This window comes from Salmo salar, chromosome 04 (genome assembly GCF_965601325.2).
Source record: "Salmo salar chromosome 04, fSalSal1, whole genome shotgun sequence".
NCBI lineage: Eukaryota > Metazoa > Chordata > Actinopteri > Salmoniformes > Salmonidae > Salmo > Salmo salar.
Genome location: NC_138294.1, coordinates 52313814 through 52333505, shown reverse-complemented (window position 1 = coordinate 52333505; position 19692 = coordinate 52313814). Strand labels below are relative to the sequence as shown.

General features: G+C 42.3%; 1 protein-coding gene across 5 annotated transcripts in view; it reads left to right on the top strand.

The window, feature by feature from the left end:
- The window catches only part of LOC106603277 (seizure protein 6), a 260472-nt gene extending 243887 nt beyond the window's left edge, over positions 1-16585 (top strand). Inside the window, exons 10-18 of one of the 5 annotated variants that reach the window (XM_014196718.3) lie at positions 5366-5562; positions 6512-6706; positions 11825-12016; positions 12895-13089; positions 13208-13246; positions 13369-13477; positions 13599-13698; positions 15173-15248; positions 15858-16585. In XM_014196718.3, the coding sequence (XP_014052193.2) occupies positions 5366-5562; positions 6512-6706; positions 11825-12016; positions 12895-13089; positions 13208-13246; positions 13369-13477; positions 13599-13698; positions 15173-15199 (1054 nt within the window). In that variant the 3' untranslated portion in view covers positions 15200-15248; positions 15858-16585. Of the gene's footprint in view, positions 1-5365; positions 5563-6511; positions 6707-11824; positions 12017-12894; positions 13090-13207; positions 13247-13368; positions 13478-13598; positions 14493-15172; positions 15669-15857 lie in introns of those variants that run through there. The other 4 variants (XM_014196719.3, XM_014196715.3, XM_014196717.3 and 1 more) reach the window with 4 other exon arrangements.
- Positions 16586-19692: the final 3107 nt, after the last annotated feature.

Below are 19692 nucleotides of genomic sequence, written 5' to 3'. Positions count from 1 at the left end.
AAATTGATGTTGACTGCTGCATTGTTGGGTTTAGAGCTTGCAAGAAAGACATTTCACTGTACTTGTGCATGTGACATTGAAACTTGATTAAACTACATATTCTTATTTAGTGAGTGAAAATTGTATTGAAAGATGTTGAAAACTGGTTAAAAGACAGAACGCTGGTCCCTGAGGTTTCCTCAAAGAGAGACAGAGAGAGAGCTGATAGAGAGGTGAAACAGATGGAAGGACCGTGGCCTCCTCCTCTCAGGATCAGTCTTACCCAGCATCCTCCCTGTTGGGCAGAGTGAACCTCACGCCCCTCACAGCCCTTCACAGAACCCAAACTCTCCAATTTGTCAACTGGCATATGGAACATTATCAGTGAGGCACATCAAATGAGAGCCACAGATGGAGGGGTATGATAGCGGCAGGGTGTGCCAATGACACACAGGGGTTTAATTGAGGGGCTTGGGGGTTTAAAACACATTTCAGATAATTTAGTTAGGGGTCAATGCTACTCGTGAGCACCTCAAACAGTAGAAAAGCAACTGATGCATCTGAAAAGATTTGATGGCATCTGGCTAAGGTACTGTTTCAGAGCATTGAAAAAATTCACAAATTATTTTCTTTGAATAAGGCTGTGAGAATCTTTACAGAGAGTTTACTGACTGATGAAGTTCCCTGGGTCTTGAATATCAGTATCATTCTTAGCCACATAACCTTCCATTAAATTGATCCTGCCCTACGCAACTCCAGCTAAGCTCCAACTTGGTCAGGCATAGCCTGCATGGCAAAAACCCACTGCTTTCCTGACCCTGCAAGACCCCACCACCACGCTGTTGGCCATTTATCTGAAATGAGTCCGCTGCTCTTGTCTCGTTCAGGGAGTCCCAGTGCCCTCACTGTTTTAGAGATTCAGAGGAAGAGAGAGAAATAGAGAGGGGGTGGTGAGAAAGGAGGAGAGAGAGAGAGAGAGAGAGAGAGAGAGAGAGAAAGTGGGGGTGGGGAGAGAGGAGGGTAGAGAGAGAGAAGGTGGAGAGAGAGGAGGAGGAGGAGAGAGAGAGAAAGTGGGGGTGGGGAGAGAGGAAGAGGAGAGAGAGTGAGAGAAAGTGGGGGTGGGGAGAGAGGAGGAGGAGAGAGAGAGCATGTGTAAGTGAGTGTGGGCACCTGTGTGTGTAGCAGGAAGTGAGAGGCCTCATTATATGGGTGGTCAAACACTTTTCCCCGTTAATGAGAATGCTTTCACTCTTCTACTATCATTCATCACTGTGCCTGTGCTCGCAATTACTGAGGAACAGTGTGCATAATGAGGACTGATTAATTAATTTAGGCCAAACTAGGAGGGCTGGCTCACTTCTCATTAAGACAGCACACTTGGGGCACGGGCAGGCGGCAGCACAGGTGACAGTCATGCACACCCGCCTGTGACTCACACTGCCGGGTACAGAATGGCATGTCTAGGCATGTCTAGGTTAGAGGCCAGGTGAAGATGGAAGTGTTGTAACAACCTCCATCCATACTGCAGCTCGCTACCTTATGTCACTCTGACAAACACTTGGTTTATCTCTTCCAATTAGATCTTCTGTATTGGCTCTGCTATGCAGGAACAGTATTTCAATTTGTAAGACACAGAGTGGCTCTCTCTCTGGTAACAGTAACAGAAGCAGAACTCTGGCTCTCAGGGCACCTTGGTGGGAATTACATGTTTAATACTGACTACAATAACTGGCTTATACATCAGTTTTGCAACTGTCAGTGCAATAAGTTAGAGAGATGTATCTAGGCTGATGGTGGGAAAAAGAAGAAGAGAGGAAGAATGTCTCTTCACCTCTTCCCTCACCTCTTCCCTCCCCTCTTCCTCTCCAGGCTGGCAGGGTGCCTGTGCGCAGGGCAGCGTGGTGTGAGCGATGCCCCCAGGGGCACAGGGATTTGGCAGGATTGTCATTAATAAGACATTTTTCAAAAGCTCCCTAACCCGGGCACCAAGCCAAAGTCCTGGCCTTTTAAAAACAAATACTTAACTTTCTAATTAAAAAGAGAAAGCTAAACAAACGGGAAAACCTCATTGAGCTTAATTGTTTTGAAAGAACTAAAGTCCTGGTAAAGCCGGGGTGGGAGCGAAGAGATTGAATTGTGCTGTGTCTACCTACCATCTCAGAAGTGTTCACCGTGTCCGGAACAGCCAAGGAGGCTCTGTCAGCCATGACCGGTTTCTCCATTAAGTCTGAGACAGGAACTAACAATGGAACGGGCTCTCTGCTAAGAAAGTGTCCCAGTCTCTCAGCCCAGTGCCCTAGCGCCAGCGTGCAACGGGGCCAGCACAGCACACAGCCTTCCTTAGTCTCACAAGACTAGACACTTCCACTGAGAGAGCTACTCCATGGATCCACAGATACTTCTAGAGAGAATTTCAACACTCTTCACTGGACGCTGCTGGCTGGGTAGCATGCCAGCATTCAATCCCTGAGAGCAATCACAATTACCTGTACACGTGTTTGAAATTAGCGAAAGTGTGTGTGTGAGTGTGCGTGTGTGGGTGGGTGTGTGTGCGCGTGTGTGTTCCCGTGTGTGCGTGCGCGTACATGTGTGTGTGTGTGTGTGTGTGTGTGTGTGTGTGTGTGTGTGGGTGTGTGTGTGTGGGTGTGTGTGCGCGTGTGTGTTCCCGTGTGTGCGTGCGCGTACATGTGTGTGTGTGTGTGTGTGTGTGTGTGTGTGTGTGTGTGTGTGTGTGTGTGTGTGTGTGTGTGTGTGTGTGTGTGTGTGTGTGTGTGTGTGTGTGTGTGTGTGTGTGGGGGCATGTGTGTGTGTGTGTGTGTGCTTGTAAGTGTCCGACATTTCCGGGGAGCTGCAGCAACAGCTGCCCACAGGCTTACTCCATAATTGCCCGAGGCGCAACCTCAGCAATGTGTTGTTGACAGCATAGCATCACATCCCATCACTCTGTGGCTGTCCATCTTTATGCATCTTCTTCTGCTTGTGGAGCTGACAGTGCAACATGGGTCTGTCAGCTTCAGGACCAACCCCATTCAAGGTGCATGTGTATTTGTCTCCATGTTGGTTGGTGCATGATGTTGTTTCCCATGAGGATTTGAATCAGTGGACTTAAACACTGGCTTAATCAGGCAGTTGATCCATGTCAAACCTGTCTATTGCACAGCCTGTCATTCCTATTCATCCTACAGGCGTTTGTGTTGGAGTGCCTCGCTCCAGGGTTTTAGTGGGAAAATGGAGGTGTAATTTGATTTCTTGCCCATCCTGCAGACTAGAGGGAGTATTTGTCAGGCTTCACCTCGTTTGGCTCTCATCGCCGTCTTTGCCAACCCTGATTTGTATTCTGGAGTTGTAGCCCCGAGTTAGTTAAGCCCAAATCTGTCCACAGGCACATTGGGTAGACACGTGGTGGCCTGGTCTGCCTTTCTGCTAATGTCTGCCTACCACCTCACTAACATCAGGGCCTGTTTAATAAGAGCTGCTTAAGTTTAAGCAGTGGATTGAAATGGTCTGCCACAATCCATCAACACGCACACACAGACACACAGTAAAGTGCTAGTCTTCACCTTCAAGGACGTATGAAGGATAGCAGCGGCAGAGAGAAAGAAAGAGAGGGGGGGGGCAGAGCAGAAGTGAGGCAAGCTGGGCGGGCCATACCCACCCATGGCTTCTGAGAGACGTATTTGCAGGCAGAGCAATCAGGCAGGATTAATCTGCGTGAAGGGAGGGGGGGGTCCTAATGATCATTTAAAAGTCAGTCCTGTGGGTGCCCATCCTTAAAAAAGTAATGTGCACTCAATCATGTAAATGCAATCTGGATGCAGAATAAATATGGTAGCGGATTCAGGAGACAGGTGATTGATAGGTACAAGAGGATTGCTCTTACCCATGGCTGTCTGGAGAACGGGGCCCCCTCCTTTATTGTTCTTAAGTGCTCTCCTACACACAGGCTGTGAATATTAACATGCCCTATCCGTGGGCACAGACATCTGCAAAGCTATTCTGACACATGCTCCAAGGTGCACACTGAACAGAGGAGCTATCTCTGCTGAAATCATCTATGGGGGACTAGAGTTTTTCGCTGCTTATCATCTATGGGGGACTAGAGTTTTTCACTGCTTATCATCTATGGGGGACTAGAGTTTTTCACTGCTTATCATCTATGGGGGACTAGAGTTTTTCGCTGCTTATGATCTATGGGGGACTAGAGTTTTTCACTGCTTATCATCTATGGGGGACTAGAGTTTTTCGACGCTTATCATCTATGGGGGACTAGAGTTTTTCACTGCTTATCATCTATGGGGGACTAGAGTTTTTCACTGCTTATCATCTATGGGGGACTAGAGTTTTTCACTGCTTATCATCTATGGGGGACTAGAGTTAATCGCTGCTTATTTTTCCATTATTTATTCTTTGAATAAAGGTCAGGCTTTGCTCTTGCTCCGGAAAGAGAGAGGGCAATGAGTCTAAGTTCTCTGTTTGGAAAGGTTAATGCATTCAGAAGTTAGGCAGAGGCAGCTGAGCCCCCAAGTCAAGATGTTACTGGCTTTATGTGTGTTATTATGTAGATACATAGCAGCAATGACCATGGAAAACAGAGCTGATTCCTGCCACTGATATAATGACAGTATTTATGTATTCAATGACCTGATTAGTTGGCTTCCATCCTCCTTCAGCGTCTGGCCTGCTTTTCTATTGTTCAATTTATTTTCTTGTTATGATGCAGTTTTCTTTTTGTTAGTATGAATAATAGTCTAACTGTTTATCTTATTCTCTCGAACATGTGGCCCTTTTTACTGTCTAGGACCTGTCCAGTTTGAGGCTCTTTCCCTCTACCAACCATCTATCAATACCACTCAACAGTTAACCAGCAGGCATTATTCAGTTATCTAATTTACCCATGAGGCTAAACTAGATCTCCCGGAGTGAATAGCGATGAGGAATTGAGAGATCTCATTATACTTTCACTTTAGCAAATACATCTTCCAGTACATAGAGAGAGAGCAGACAGAGCGACAGACAGACAGAGAGACAGAGTGACAGACAGAGAGACAGAGTGACAGACAGAGAGACAGAGAGAGAGAGAGGCTCTGTGGAAAGTCAAAGGGAGCAGAGGCAAATTAATGCTGAATTATTTAGTGTTTATTTCGCATCAGATCCATCCAACGTAAACATAATTTAGATTTCCTGCAAAGGTCTGACAGTTCCCTGCAAGACATCTCTCACCCTCCCTCCGCAGTCCCCAAAAAATGTCAGACCACACTTTTTGGGAGAAATTAAGCATTCCTCTCCTCTGCTCTGCATGCTCTGTCAATCTGTTGTTCTTATATACAGATATACTCTCTGTTTGTCAGATGTGTTGACTAACTGCTGCTTCTCCCTCTCCTTGCAGGCTCAATGTGGGTAAGAATGACCTGTTGACCTTCTACGACGGTGATGACCTAACAGCTAACATCCTGGGTCAGTACAGTGGCACCAGGTCTCGCTTCAAGCTCTACACCTCCATGGCTGATGTCACCATCCAGTTCCAGTCGGACCCTGCTACTAACATCTACGGCTACGGCAACGGCTTCGTGGTCCACTTCTTTGGTGAGGCATTACTAAGCTACTGTTTAGTTGTACCTGCACACTGTTTTATGAGAAATTCTTTAATGGAAGGATTCTTGGAAGATGGCTTTTTAAATGTACTACAATAAAACCTCTATTCTCCCATGGCTGTGACAAAATTGTCCGTACAGTACATGGAATACAGTGTTCTCCTTTTTGTAGACTATCACAGGCAAACAATGATAATAACTTTTCCTTGGCTGAAAATAGATCCTCTAACAAGAGGCTGCTAGTAGCAACCAGTGAGAGAGAGAGATTAATACGACATAGAAGGAATTATCGTGCAGAGGATGGCAGGATACAAGAGAAAAAGTGTTTTACAGTATCTGCTGTCCTCTCCCTCTGAACAGCCGCCGGTGCATATGATTACGGGACATCAAACACAAAAACACAATTATGTGGCCTGCTTTGTCCACATCCGCTGTATTTGCCGGGTGCTGCACCCCCGGCCGTGTATGCCATAGTGAAAGAAGAAAAGGGCAGAACGGGCAGTGCCAAACCACCCACTGTCCTCCCCTTAGCTAGCTCACAGTGCAGTGTGCAATCACTGCAAATTGATGACATTCTCTTCACACACCAGAGCCTAATTCACATGCAGAACGCACCAAAGGATTCCCTGTGCCTGTCACTGCTGTGCTGCTGAACTCAATTGTCATTTATCTGTTTTTATCAACCATACACATCAGTACAGTCATAGATTTTGGGCTTTACTTGCTCTGTATAAATCAACCTGTTTCTAGATTTGATGAGTCTATATTATTAGAGCAATCTCTTGTTCAGATTAATGGATAACCCATGTGCAGATGAGGGACATTTTTGACAAGGATAACATCTCGACATACCCTGCTCATTCTATCTCTGTCTCTCTTAATATCCCTCCTTCCTCTCCATCTCTAAATCCCTCCATCTTGCCCTGGCTCTTCGCTCACAGAGGTCCCCAGGAACGATACATGCTCTGAGCTGCCAGAGATCACCAACGGCTGGAAGAGTACCTCCCACCCGGACCTGATCCACGGGACAGTGGTCACCTACCAGTGTTACCCAGGTTACGAGGTGCAGGGCTCGGAGATCCTAATGTGCCAGTGGGACCTAACGTGGAGCGGAGATGTGCCTAGCTGTGAGAAAGGTGAGCTGGGAAATAACAAGTTCCCACAGTGGAACTAACCATGATTCTCTGCCTGCTTACAATGTCTCCCATAGCGTTTAGGAGATAAGCGACAGGATTGTACCAGTAGGTCTACTTATTTTCTGTTTAGTATTTAGTACCTTATTTGGATAGACAACAGACCAGAGACAATTTGGTTAAACATATATAGTGAAAGCCTGGGTTCAACGAGTTCCTAGAATAACTGTTCATGCAAGTCAGAGGCACTTTTACACCCTGCTGGTCACTGGTGCTTTGATTGACATTCCATGTAATGCGTGCTGACTTCTGAGCAAAATGGTGTAACGAGTGTCATGTTGTATCAGTCTGCTGTGTTAAAGCAGCATACCTGCAGCCATCTTCTAGAAGCACAGTAATACATGCATAACCCCATTTCTGCATTAAATAGCTGCCTCATTGCCTGGATAATCTTCATCAACACTTCCTACAGATGATTAACTGTGTTATCAAACCCAGAGCAAAATGCAATGTCAGGCTGCACACTGTTTTGTATGACATGGTGTTACAGCCACTGCTACACCAAAGCAATAGTCCTGCCACATTTAACCAGACATTTTAAGTGAGAACATTATTTTATGAATGTCATTCTTTAAAGCACTAGGGTGAACTTAATTGCTGTCTGAAATCTGATGCTGAAGGGTGGGTCTACTGAACAACATAAAACTAAAATGGTTTAACTGCCACCTACAGGTGAGAGAATATGTTGCATACAGCTCATCAAGACTAGAATAATCTTAGAATAAGAATAATCTGACAATTCCATCATACTAGAGGTCATAGCCACTGGAAGTAGTTTGGGGCGAGGGTGGAAACACGTTTCTGGCTGCGCTGACAGCTATATCGGTCCTCTAACACAGGACTATTAAAGGCCCAAAAATCATACTTTTGTGATTTGTATTTTATAAAAAATGTATTCTTATGATTTTTCAGGGGGTGCTGCAGCACCCACAGCACCCTTACTTCCTGCAGCTATGCTAGGGTTGAATATTTTCCCAGTATTTTACAAATCTCGAGGATAAATCCCTTTTCTCTCGTGTAACCCAGTATTTCCCTCCAAATCCGGAAGTGTCATTCAAAAGCATTATAAAGCATATAAATATGTCGGGATTTGACTAGAGCTTTGATCAGCATGACAATTCTAGCCTGATGCTACCTGAGCCTGAAGAGCCATATATTAAATACATTTCATGAGTCCTACATTAACAACGTTTAATGAGACCAATCCCAAAAAATCCAAAATGAATGTGCCATTGTCCAATACATATCTGATATAGGCTACTCCACATTATGCCTGACAGAAAAACATAAAACCCCATAGATATAGCTAGCAATATGCTCTCTTGGGTAAAGAAATGAAACTAGCTCCAGTAGGCTAATATTTTTGAGTGTGTACTGTATTACTGTACTGTATTGTATAATACTGTTTTATATGGACTGGAATTATGCACATCGTTCAAGCCATGATAAAGCAGAAGAAAACATGCGATTCTGGTGCAGCACATGCGGCCTACAAAGCTACAAGTATAGGCTAGCAAATTAGATTTTATTTTTTAAATATAATAAGGCCTATTTGTATAATTAGTAGGCTGACGCATAAGTACAGTTGAAGTCAGAAGTTTACATACACCTTAGCCAAATACATTTAAACTCAGTTTTTCACAATTCCTGACATTTAATCCTAGTACAAATTCCCTGTCTTAGGTCAGTTAGGATCACCACTTTTATTTTAAGAATGTGAAATGTCAGAATAATAGTAGAGAGAATTATTTATTTCAGCTTTTATTTCTTTCATCACATTCCCAGTGGGTCAGAAGTTTACATACACTCAATTAGTATTTGGTAGCATTGCCTTTAAATTGTTTAACTTGGGTCAAACATTTCGGGTAGCCTTCCACAAGCTTCCCACAATACGTTGGGTGAATTTTGGCCCCTTCTTCCTGACAGAGCTGGTGTAACTGTGTCAGGTTTGTAGTCATCCTTGCTCGCACACACTTTTTCAGTTCTGCCCACAAATGTTCTATAGGATTGAGGTCAGGGCTTTGTGATGGCCACTCTAATACCTTGACTTTGTTGTCCTTAAGCTATTTTGCCACAACATTGGATGTATGCTTGGGGTCATTGTCAATTTGGAAGACCCATTTGCGACCAAGCTTTAACTTCCTGACTGATGTCTTGAGATGTTGCTTCAATATATCCACATAATTTTCCTTCCTCATGATGCCATCTATTTTGTGAAGTGCACCAGTCCCTCCTGCAGCAAAGCACCCCACAACATGATGCTGCCACCCCCGTGCTTCACGGTTGGGATGGTGTTCTTCGGCTTGCAATCGTCCCCCTTTTTCCTCCAAACATAACAATGGTCATTATGGGCAAACAGTTCTATTTCTGTTTCATCAGACCAGAGGACTTTTCTCCAAAAAGTACAATCTTTGTTCCCATGTGCAGTTGGAAACCGTAGTCTGGCTTTTTTATTGCGGTTTTGGAGCAGTGGCTTCTTCCTTGCTGAGCGGCCTTTCAGGTTATGTCGATATAGGACTCGTTTTACTGTGGATATAGATACTTTTGTACCTGTTTCATCCAGCATCTTCACAAGGTCCTTTGCTGTTGTTCTGGGATTGATAAGCACTTTTCGCACCAAAGTACGTTTATCTCTAGGAGACAGAATGCATCTCCTTCCTGAGCGGTATGACAGCTGCGTGGTCCCATGGTGTTTATACTTGCATACTATTGTTTGTACAGCTGTACGTGGTACCTTCAGGCGTTTGGAAATGTCTCCCTAGGATGAACCAGACTTCTGGAGGTCTACAATTTTTTTTCTGAGGTCTTGGCTGATATATTTAGATTTTCCCATGATGTTAAGCAAAGAGGCACTGAGTTTGAAGGTAGGCCTTGAAATACATCCACTGGTACACCTCCAATTGACTCAAATGAGGTCAATTAGCCTATCAGAAGCTTCTAAAGCCATGATATCATTTTCTGGAATATTCCAAGCTGTTTAAAGGCACAGTCAACTTAATGTATTAAACTTCTGACCCACTGGAATTGTGATACAGTAAATTATAAGTGAAATAATTTGTCTATAAACAATTGTTTGAAAAATTACTTGTGTCATGCACAAAGTAGATGTCCTGACCGACTTGCCAAAACTATAGTTTGTTAACAAGAAATTTGTGGAGTGGTTGAAAAACGAGTTTTAATGACTCCAACCTAAGTGTATTTAAACTTCCAACTTCAACTGTACCTTTCATAATATTTCCCCCAATGTTATTAGCCTAACTCCTCTTTCTCTCTCTATTGTTGCTTCATTCCTTCCTCGCTTTCAGCAGTTAAATGAAATAAGTTTTGTTGTCCTTATCGTCATCATTCTAATGACATCCTTGAAAAATATAGGACCAGAATTAGATGCAGAAGGCTTTCACTTCTCTTCACAAAGATTGAATGGTTGTGGGTCTGAATAAATAACTGCTATAGCCTACAGCCATTGCAGGTTTATTGGGCTGCTGTATTTAACATTCAGTAAAAAAGACTTTGAGTCCCTCTTTGAGTCTCGCTATATGAAATAAAATAAAATAAAAATGTCCAGCATCCATTCTAGTCTAGCTTTCCCTGCATGGGACTCCAAGAGCTAAGAAGTTTTTTTTAAGGAGAGGCCAGCGGAGCATAGGTGCATGCAGCAGCGCAGCTTTGGTTTTATAAGTGGGGGGGGACATAAAAATTATTGTTATTATTATAATTTTTTATCCAGTCGGATAAACACTCCAAACAGCCTACCAGACCGTGTTGCCTTGCTTTGTATCACATTCCAATTATTCAACTGGGGTTGGGGGGGGACAAATGACATTTCAGAATGTGGTTGAATGGCATCTCCAGTGAAAGTTGAGCCCCTGGGTGCTTGCATATTGTGCAAGAGACAGAGGCTATATGTTAGAAACGTATTATGCATGACCCATCATTAATTAGATAAATATAAGGCTAATACTGCATTGAATGTATTACCTGAAAGAGGTAGGCTAGGACATTATATATAGGTCTATATAGTATCAATCTAGAACAGGATGATCTATTTTGGATGTAATTTGAATGGAGTTGAAGGAGAGCGAGAAAGACTGAGAGAGTGCTCAGCATGCACTGCTTTAAAGCACCGATGTTCGAATGATAGGCTGTTTTAAAACTCTGCGGCTGCAATTTAAAATAACATATCTTTACAATTAAAAAATAAGGTGACCCTCGAAAGCCAGATGAAGATGGGTAAATTAGATGCACATTCGGTCTTGATATTACTGTAGCATAGTCTATCTGTCACATACCCTTCACAAGAAAAACAGTTACCATGATGAGATGATACACCCTGAGCGTTGATGATTCATCATGCAGAGGCCATAGAGAAGCCAGATTTAGACATCACATATCATTTAATAGTTCCATTTCACACCATGCTGTTCATATAAATAATTTATTATCATTTACCGGTTTCTCGTAGTTATTTATCCCGGGAAAAGAGAGTCGTTTTGGGCGGTAAATCTCGGTAACCGGGTTCCCGCCATTCAACCCTACATCATACTAAGCAATATTAAAGTGTTATATTATATTTAAATACAGTCAATTACAGATGAAAACCACAGTTATAAGAACCTCCATTTGGTATGGGTTCCTTGTTGTTTTGTAGCACATTTCAACCCCATCCTCCAGTGTGTAACATTACTGGAAGCTGTGTGTTTAGTGACATCGATCCATCTGCACATCTCTGATACATATGTTACAGGCAGACCCAGTACTTTTCTCTGTGTGTGGAGGTCCCCTGGGCTATGGGCTGCTATGCCTGGATGGCTTCAATATCCAGCCCTGTTCTTTTTAATGACCTAGATAGATGGCTGATATTGAATTAGAAGGCTCTGGGTGTCATCTACTGGGTTATTGTATGAGGCTGGGCCTTTATTGAGGGAATCACTGAGGATAAGATGTGGTGTGACTTGACTAATAATGATGATTGTGAACGTACTGTTCTGTAGTGGTTATGCATCGGAGTGGATATCCATTTGCCTGTGTTTTCTGCCTGTGTGTGTGTCTGTGTATGATCAGTAATGACATGTCCGGACCCGGGGACTGTGGAGCACAGTCGGAGGGTGCTGACGGGATCCCGCTTCATGGTGGGATCAACGGTGCAGTATGTGTGCAATAAGGGCTACTCCCTGTCTGGAAGCACCCTGCTCACCTGCTACAACAGAGACACCGCTAACCCCAAGTGGAGTGAGAGGCTTCCCAAGTGTAACCGTAAGTCAGGAAACTGTATCTGAGCAAATACACACGTGCGCGCACACACACAGTGTCGTTTATTTTATTCAACCAGGATAGTGGTAGTCCTCCTCTCTAACAATCAGCACTGTTTTTCAAGAGTCCGCAGTATTCCTTTAGATAACTCAGAGAATCTTCTGCATGGTCTCAGTACGTTCTGCAAAGTTGTAGCCTGAGAGGACATGCTGATTTCTTCCACCTAACCTCCAGAAGCCCTCCAAAAGCATTGATGACCTGTCATCCTGGCCTCCTCACTCCCTGCCTCAGATAAAAGGCCTTGTTGGAGAATGATCTATTGAGAGGAAGATGATGCGTGACACAGCAAGTATAGCCAATTAGCAGTGGAGAAACTTGAGGAGAGAACTGGAGAGAACAGGTGCAGAATCAATATGGCCTATGTAATAAGAGCTGGACCTGCTGTTCAAACAGAGTGGTGATAAGACAGTCACCATTAGACAGGCTGGAAACTGTCCCAGGTAAATTACAATGGGGAAATGAGCTGAGGGACTGACACTGGTTGTCAGGTAAGGAACTATCTGCACAATGAGATAGTGCCTATTGATAGCCACATCTGCCTGTGTCAAACATCATTACTTTTGCATAGCTACCTCACAAAGTGAGGTAGCTGCCTTATGTAAGTGGTGGCAGTATGTGTATCTATGTTGGAAATTAATCATTTGATAATGGCACTCTGCTGTCTAAGAGACATTGAAACACCCATAGTGACAGCCATGGTTGTGTGTGTGTGTGTGTGTGTGTGTGTGTGTGTGTGTGTGTGTGTGTGTGTGTGTGTGTGTGTGTGTGTGTGTGTGTGTGTGTGTGTGTGTGTGTGTGTGTGTGTGTGTGTGTCCTGGCAGCGGAGAGGTACGAGCCCTGCAGGAACCCTGGCGCCCCATCCACCAGCGTGCAGAGCTTAGAAAAGGCCTTCTACCAGGCCGGGGAGACCCTGAGCTTCACCTGTCGTACTGGCTATGAGATGCAGGGGGAGCCCACCATCCGCTGTGTCCCTGGACACCCGTCACAGTGGAGCGGCACACCACCCGCCTGTAGCGGTACACTGTCTGCTTCCATAGCACAAATATGCCTCAACTTCGAATAATTTATGACGACCAGTTCCATGACGTGTAAAATTATCAGGGTACACATGAAAATGATCATTCTTTTTTCCAGCATCCTCCTCGCAGTATTTGAACGAGCGCAAGTTGGATGGTAAGTATATCAGCTAGTTGTAACCACAGTGTGAAAGTATGGTGATGCCAATAGAAGATATACTTATGCTATACTCGTTTTTAGGACATTTCTAGTTATGCATATTCTATGTTTTTATTCAGTTGCTAGTCCTGACTATGGTATGGAAGGAAGCAACATTGTCATTGCTGTTCTGATTCCTGCTGCGGTCGTACTGCTAGTCATCCTGGGGATTTACCTCTACTTTGCAAAGTGAGTGTGAGAATGAAAGAAGGGGAAGTAACTGCATAACACCCATCAATTGATAACATGTGTAATTCAGTTGAAGGCCTCAGAGCAGTTTTGAGACTCTTTGTGTTTCTCTGTCCCTCAGACTTCAGGGGAAGACCATCAGAATGCCAACATCATCCTTGCCGCCGTATGACAACATGACAGAGGAGTCTGCCTTTAATAACCCAATCTATGAGACAGGAGTAAGTATGGATGTCATGCACATGAATCTCCGAGACGTGGACTCCCAGAACACCATAGTCCTGTCCTGATCCATCTCATCGTCATCTGTCTGCCTGTCATCTCATGTTTAACCAGCTGAGGGCACTCTTCACACCATCCCCCACCGCAGCCACAGGGGTCTGAGCTGTGTCTCTCAATTTGTGGTCTTGTGTTGAATGCAGACAAGCACCTACAAATTCTCTCTCTCAACTTTGAAGCGTGGAAGCCCTACAGTTTACTTAGCTTTAAAGCTTTATAAAAATATGTGTTTTTGCATGAGTATCACATGCATTTTCAGTGGATCAATAGGACTGTACAAGCACTCAATCAGTGGATTGGATAAGGGACAGATGTAGTACACTACACATATGCATTTCTATTTGTGATGACCTCTGTAGGATCCATTTTGAGCTTTGCACAGTGCTTCTGTTCGGACTATGCTTCTGGATAGATGAATGTAATATTTTACTGCATGAAGGTGAAAAAGCTTGAACAAAAATGCTTAATGTCAACTTCAAAGACACTTTAAAGCTCCTCCATCTTTGTGTCATCATCATGTCATTCACATGGGATTGAGTTGTACATTCATTGAGTCTTATCCATTCATTTGTTTTAATTGCTTTTGAAAAGTGGGGATTTTTGGGCCCTATCAGGGTGCAACTTTAGTTTTAGAAGTGGGGGAGACATATTTATTATTATTTTGTATTATACGTATTTTTTTTATCCAGTCGGATAAACACTCCAAACATGTCCGTCCCGTCCCCCGTCCCCCCCCGTCCCCCAGTCCCCGTCCCCAGTGAAAGTTGCACCCCTGGACCCTATTATAAATTATTGTTATTGAATCACATAGGCTATAACAAATGTCAATGTACAATAATAGACAGTATTTACATCTACACTTAGTATTGACATGACTTTTATGTGCTGCACACAACATTTCAGAGCACTTAAAATAACAACCAAAATCCTTAGATTTGACATTTAGCTTGTCAGGAATTCTTGTACTTGTCTTACATATTCCTTTGTCCATAAGTCCTTCATATCTATATAGTTTTGTGTACAAATATATCAGTTACATGTATTTGTCAGGTCATTTCAATGTTTTTGTTTTATTTAATGTGAGTGTTGGATTTGTTGTGCAATGTCACAGGCACATTGTTCAAGCAACATAATGCCGCCATGTCTATTATTGTGTTGTGTTAAACTATTCATCATCTCTGTTACAAATGTTAGTGATGCATATCATTCTCCTAAACTACAGCAACTTTGTGCTTGATAAACCATCTGACTTGGTTTATGCCCTTGATTCAAAATATTTTGTGGGGGAAATGTCCTTTTAGTCACTGTGCTGTGTGACTTGAGCGGATGCTGTGTCTCTCTCATTCTTTACTTCCATGTTCTGTTATCCATTTTGACTGGACCATACTCTCCTCTTCCACCTCTTCTTCCCATCAGCCCCGGCAGGCGTTCTGTGATTACTAATGACTGTGTCTGTCTGTCCCTCCTTGGCTGCCTGCAGAAGAACAACGAGGTAAGGCCTTCTTCTGATGCCGACTGTCCATCTTAAAGGGCACACCTAAACAACACCTCAACCACTGTCATCTGTCACTGCATCCACTTCCAGCCAGCTGTCCACTGTACCGAACTGGTGTCAACACTTCAGTCACTTCAGTCAACACCTTGTGGGGTTCCTCAACACAGCTCCCTGACTCTCACTTCATCACTCCTTCTCTCTCTTTCTCTCTCTAATATGTACTATTAACTTCAATTGGAAAAGAAGATACCTTTACATAACATCTCACTGTTAATGCAAGTAAAGTATGGGGTGTCAGTGAAATGTGAAGCTTAAATTTACTACATTATTGTTGTTGCACTGATGTCCTGTCTTTTTCATGTTCTCGCACTCTCTTGTCAATCAGTTTGAAACAATATTAAAGAATTTCTGTTCTGATCATGTTTCTACTTTTTATTTCTCCACAATTTGCATGATTCAGTTCTGGCCATTGACCATATTCTGTCACATTTTCATAATTCACCTTTTAACTTCAATGACTGAGGAACTGCTGTGTTATTATGAGACAGAGTTAGAGCTTTTGGCTAGTAAGAACCTTTGATGAGTGTATTTGTCTGGTCTTTACAGGACAAAGGAGATTATGAGGTGACCATGTAAAGACCTTACAGCTAGGGGAAATCAAGGGTTTCTTTTTGGGACCCTCTCTGCACCTCTCATCTTTCCTGCAATGACTTCAGCTCCTATTCCTCCCTTCTTCCTCTTTCTCTTAATTCACTCCTTTTTGTGGGCTTTTGTAAATATGTCTTTCCAGAGGACTTCTACCAAAACTGCAAAGATGGTGGATCAACATGGTGTTATTTTTGTAGACCTTTGATGCAGATGGCCTTTCTTTAGTGTTTGTACATTTTCATTTCATAACTGAGCCCAGGACTGGTAACATTATGGGGGGATAGATTTAGTTCAAATGGTTTGGGTTTTAAGATTTACATAAGAAATGTGAAGAACGAATGTACGGTTTATGCGTTGGCAAGGGTCTTGAAATATACAGTATACATGAAGAATACAAAATGACCCAAAGTTGTTTGAACATTGTCCAAATATCAATTTCACATTTACCCTGAGTGAACATTTGTATTTTTCAATGTTGCTACTATAATTCAACCATCCAGTCTATATATGGGTTTTCAATATCACTTTGTAAATAACCTGCCTGTCTAATATGAGGGTGTCTGCGACTTGAGGAACCAAATTAGTGTATTGTTCAATTTGACTCACAGTTTTGTTGAGAGACATTTCCTGTGCTAAAACAACTATAAATATACACTACCGGTCAAAAGTTTTGGAACACCTACTCATTCAAGGGTTCTTCTTTATTTTTTATTATTTTCTACATTGTGCAATAATAGTGAAGACATCAAAACTATGAAATAACACATATGGAATCATGTAGTAACCAAAAAAGTGGTAAACAAATCCAAATATATTTTATATTTGAGATTGCTCAAATAGCCACCCTTTGCCTTGATGATGGCTTTGCACACTCTTGGCATTCTCTCAACCAGCTTCATGAGGAATGCACCTGGAATGCATTTCAATAAACAGGTGTGCCTTCATAAAAGTTAATTTGTGGATTTTCTTTCCTTCTTTCTGCATTTGAGTCAATCAGTTGTGTTTTGACAAGGTAGGGGGGTATACAGAATATAGCCATATTTGGTAAAAGACCAAGTCCATATTATGGCAAGAACAGCTCAAATAAGCAAAGCGAAATGACAGTCCATCATTACCTTAAGACATGAAGGTCAGTCAATATAGAACATTTCAAGAACTTTGAAAGTTTCTTCAAGTGCTGTCGCTAAAACTATCAAGCGCTATGATGACACTGGCTCTCATGAGGACTGCCACAGGAATGGAAGACCCAGAGTTACCTCTGCTGCAGAGGATAAGTTCATTAGAGTTACCAGCCTCATAAATTGTAGCCCAAATAACTGCTTCACAGAGTTCAAGTAACAGACACATCTCAACATCAACTGTTCAGAGGAGACTGTGTGAATCAGGCCTTTATGGTCAAATTGCTGCAAAGAAGCCACTACTAAAGGACACCAATAAGTAGAAGAGACTTGTTTGGGCCAAGAAACACGAGCAATAGACATTAGACCGGTGGAAGATTGTCCTTTAGTCTGGAGCCCAAATTTGAGATTTTTTGTTCCAACCGCTGTCTTTTTGAGATGCGGTGTGGGTGAATGGATGATCTCCATATGTGTATTTCCCACCATAAAGCATGGAGGAGGAGGTGTTATGGTTTGGGGGTGCTTTGCTGGTGACACTGTCTGTGATTGATTTAGAATTCAAGGCACACTTAACCAGCATGGCTACTACAGCATTCTGCAGCGAATGATCATCATCCCATCTGGTTTGGGCTTAGTGGGACTATCATTTGTTTTATACAAGACAATGACCCAACAGACCTCCAGTCTGTGTAAGGCTATTTTTACCAAGAAGGAGAGTGATGGAGTGCTGCATCAGATGACCTGGCCTCCACAATCCCCCGACCTCAAGCAAATTGAGATAGTTTGGGATGAGTGAAGGAAAAGCAGCCAACAAGTGCTCAGCATATGTGGGAACTCCTTCAAGGCTGTTGGAAAAGGTGAAGTTGGTTGAGAGAATGCCAAGAGTGTGCAAAGCTGTCATCAAGGCAAAGGATTGCTACTTTGAAGAATATAAATATCAAATAGATTTTGATTTGTTTAACACTTTTTTGGTAACTACATGGTTCCATATGTGTTATTTCATAGTTTTGATGTCTTCACTATTATTCTACAATGTAGAAAATAGTCAAAATAAAGAAAAACCCTTGAATGAGTAGGTGCTCTAAAACTTTTGACCAGTAGTGTACAAGTAATGTATACCCCACAGTGTTAAGCTCCTCCTCATGGCTGGTATAGAGTTGGTGAATACTCCACTATCTCCTTGATTAAACTAATGTCAAATCCCAACAGCTTTCTCTTGTCATGCCATCTGCATTGAGAGTATGCATCAATTCAATGAAAGGAGGTCATGAAGATAATATGCCATCTTCTACAAAGTGCTATTCCGTAAAGTACACCATCTTCATGTACATAGGAATGCTCATGGGCCACCCCTTGTTCATTGCTGTCATTAGTTTCTGTCTTTCCACACTAGAAAATGCACTGCTTAAAAGTGCAATATGCAGAAATCGCTCCGCCATTTCTTGGTTGTTCTAATTCTAATAGTTTGCTTAATTTCAGTTCATGTGACAAAACAAGTGATCTTTAGTGTAGAGAAACATTGTACCATCTAAACCGCTGTGAAATATCTTTTCAATTGTATTTTCAGCTGTTTGAAGCTGGTGTACAAAACCGAAAGTAAAAGATGCGAAAATGAAACGGGAAGCATAAAAATAGCGCACATCTACCGCTTCTTAGACTTGCTTTCAACGAGAATGACAGATCTATCACTCACATTTCTATGTCAATTTGGTCGACCAAAAAGTTACATACTGCAGCTTTAAAGTCTTGAACTCCAACCACAACACTTGCTGACATCAAACAGCATGTCAGATATTCAAACCTTGTGTACTTTTCTTCTCTTTGTAAAATAAACAATCCATTCCAGTCCAATTTGAGTTTGCAAAGTCACAACAGGTTTTATTTTGATTGTTTATCTTTGTTGTTGGCTCTATAAATGTTAAATGTACTCACTTCTTTGGTATCATTATGTACAGTCTCTTTGGTCATTAAGTGGGGTGTGAAATTATTGACACCCTTGATAAAGATTAGCAAAAATTACTGTATAAAATATCTAATTCAAATATTGAGCTGCTGTATATTGTATGCAACAAAAAATTATATTAGTTTATACCAATACAATTGCTCAGAGAAAGAGATTTCATTTTTTTGTTTATTCCTCAAAAAGGTAGGGATCAAAATTATTGACTCCCCTGTTTTGAATACCTTTGAATACCTAATGGCACTGAGCCTTTTTCTAAAATGTTTTATGAGTTGGAGAACACATTGGGAGGGATCATTCCTCCTTACAGAATCCTTACAGATCCTAGATATCTATTGCACAGATGCTCAAGGACTGCCCTTTTCAAATTTAAACCACAGCTTGTAGTACTAAAAACCAGAAATGAGGTAGCATTTTCCAATGAACACTTCGCAATGGACTTAAAACCCACTACGCACTTAAAACCCATTGAAAACCTGTGGTTTGTATTGAAGGGATATAAACACAGACAGAAATATCAAGGATTCGGAACCATTATGTATGGTGGAATGGTCTAAGATCCCACCCAATGTGTTCTCCAACTCGTAAAATATATGTTTTAAAGGCTGTGGTTATCCTTGCAAGGTGAGGTATTGAAAACAGGGGTCTTAATCATTTTGACTCCTACCTTTTTGAGATAAAAAATATTACATTAATTGTTAATTTTTTTGTATAG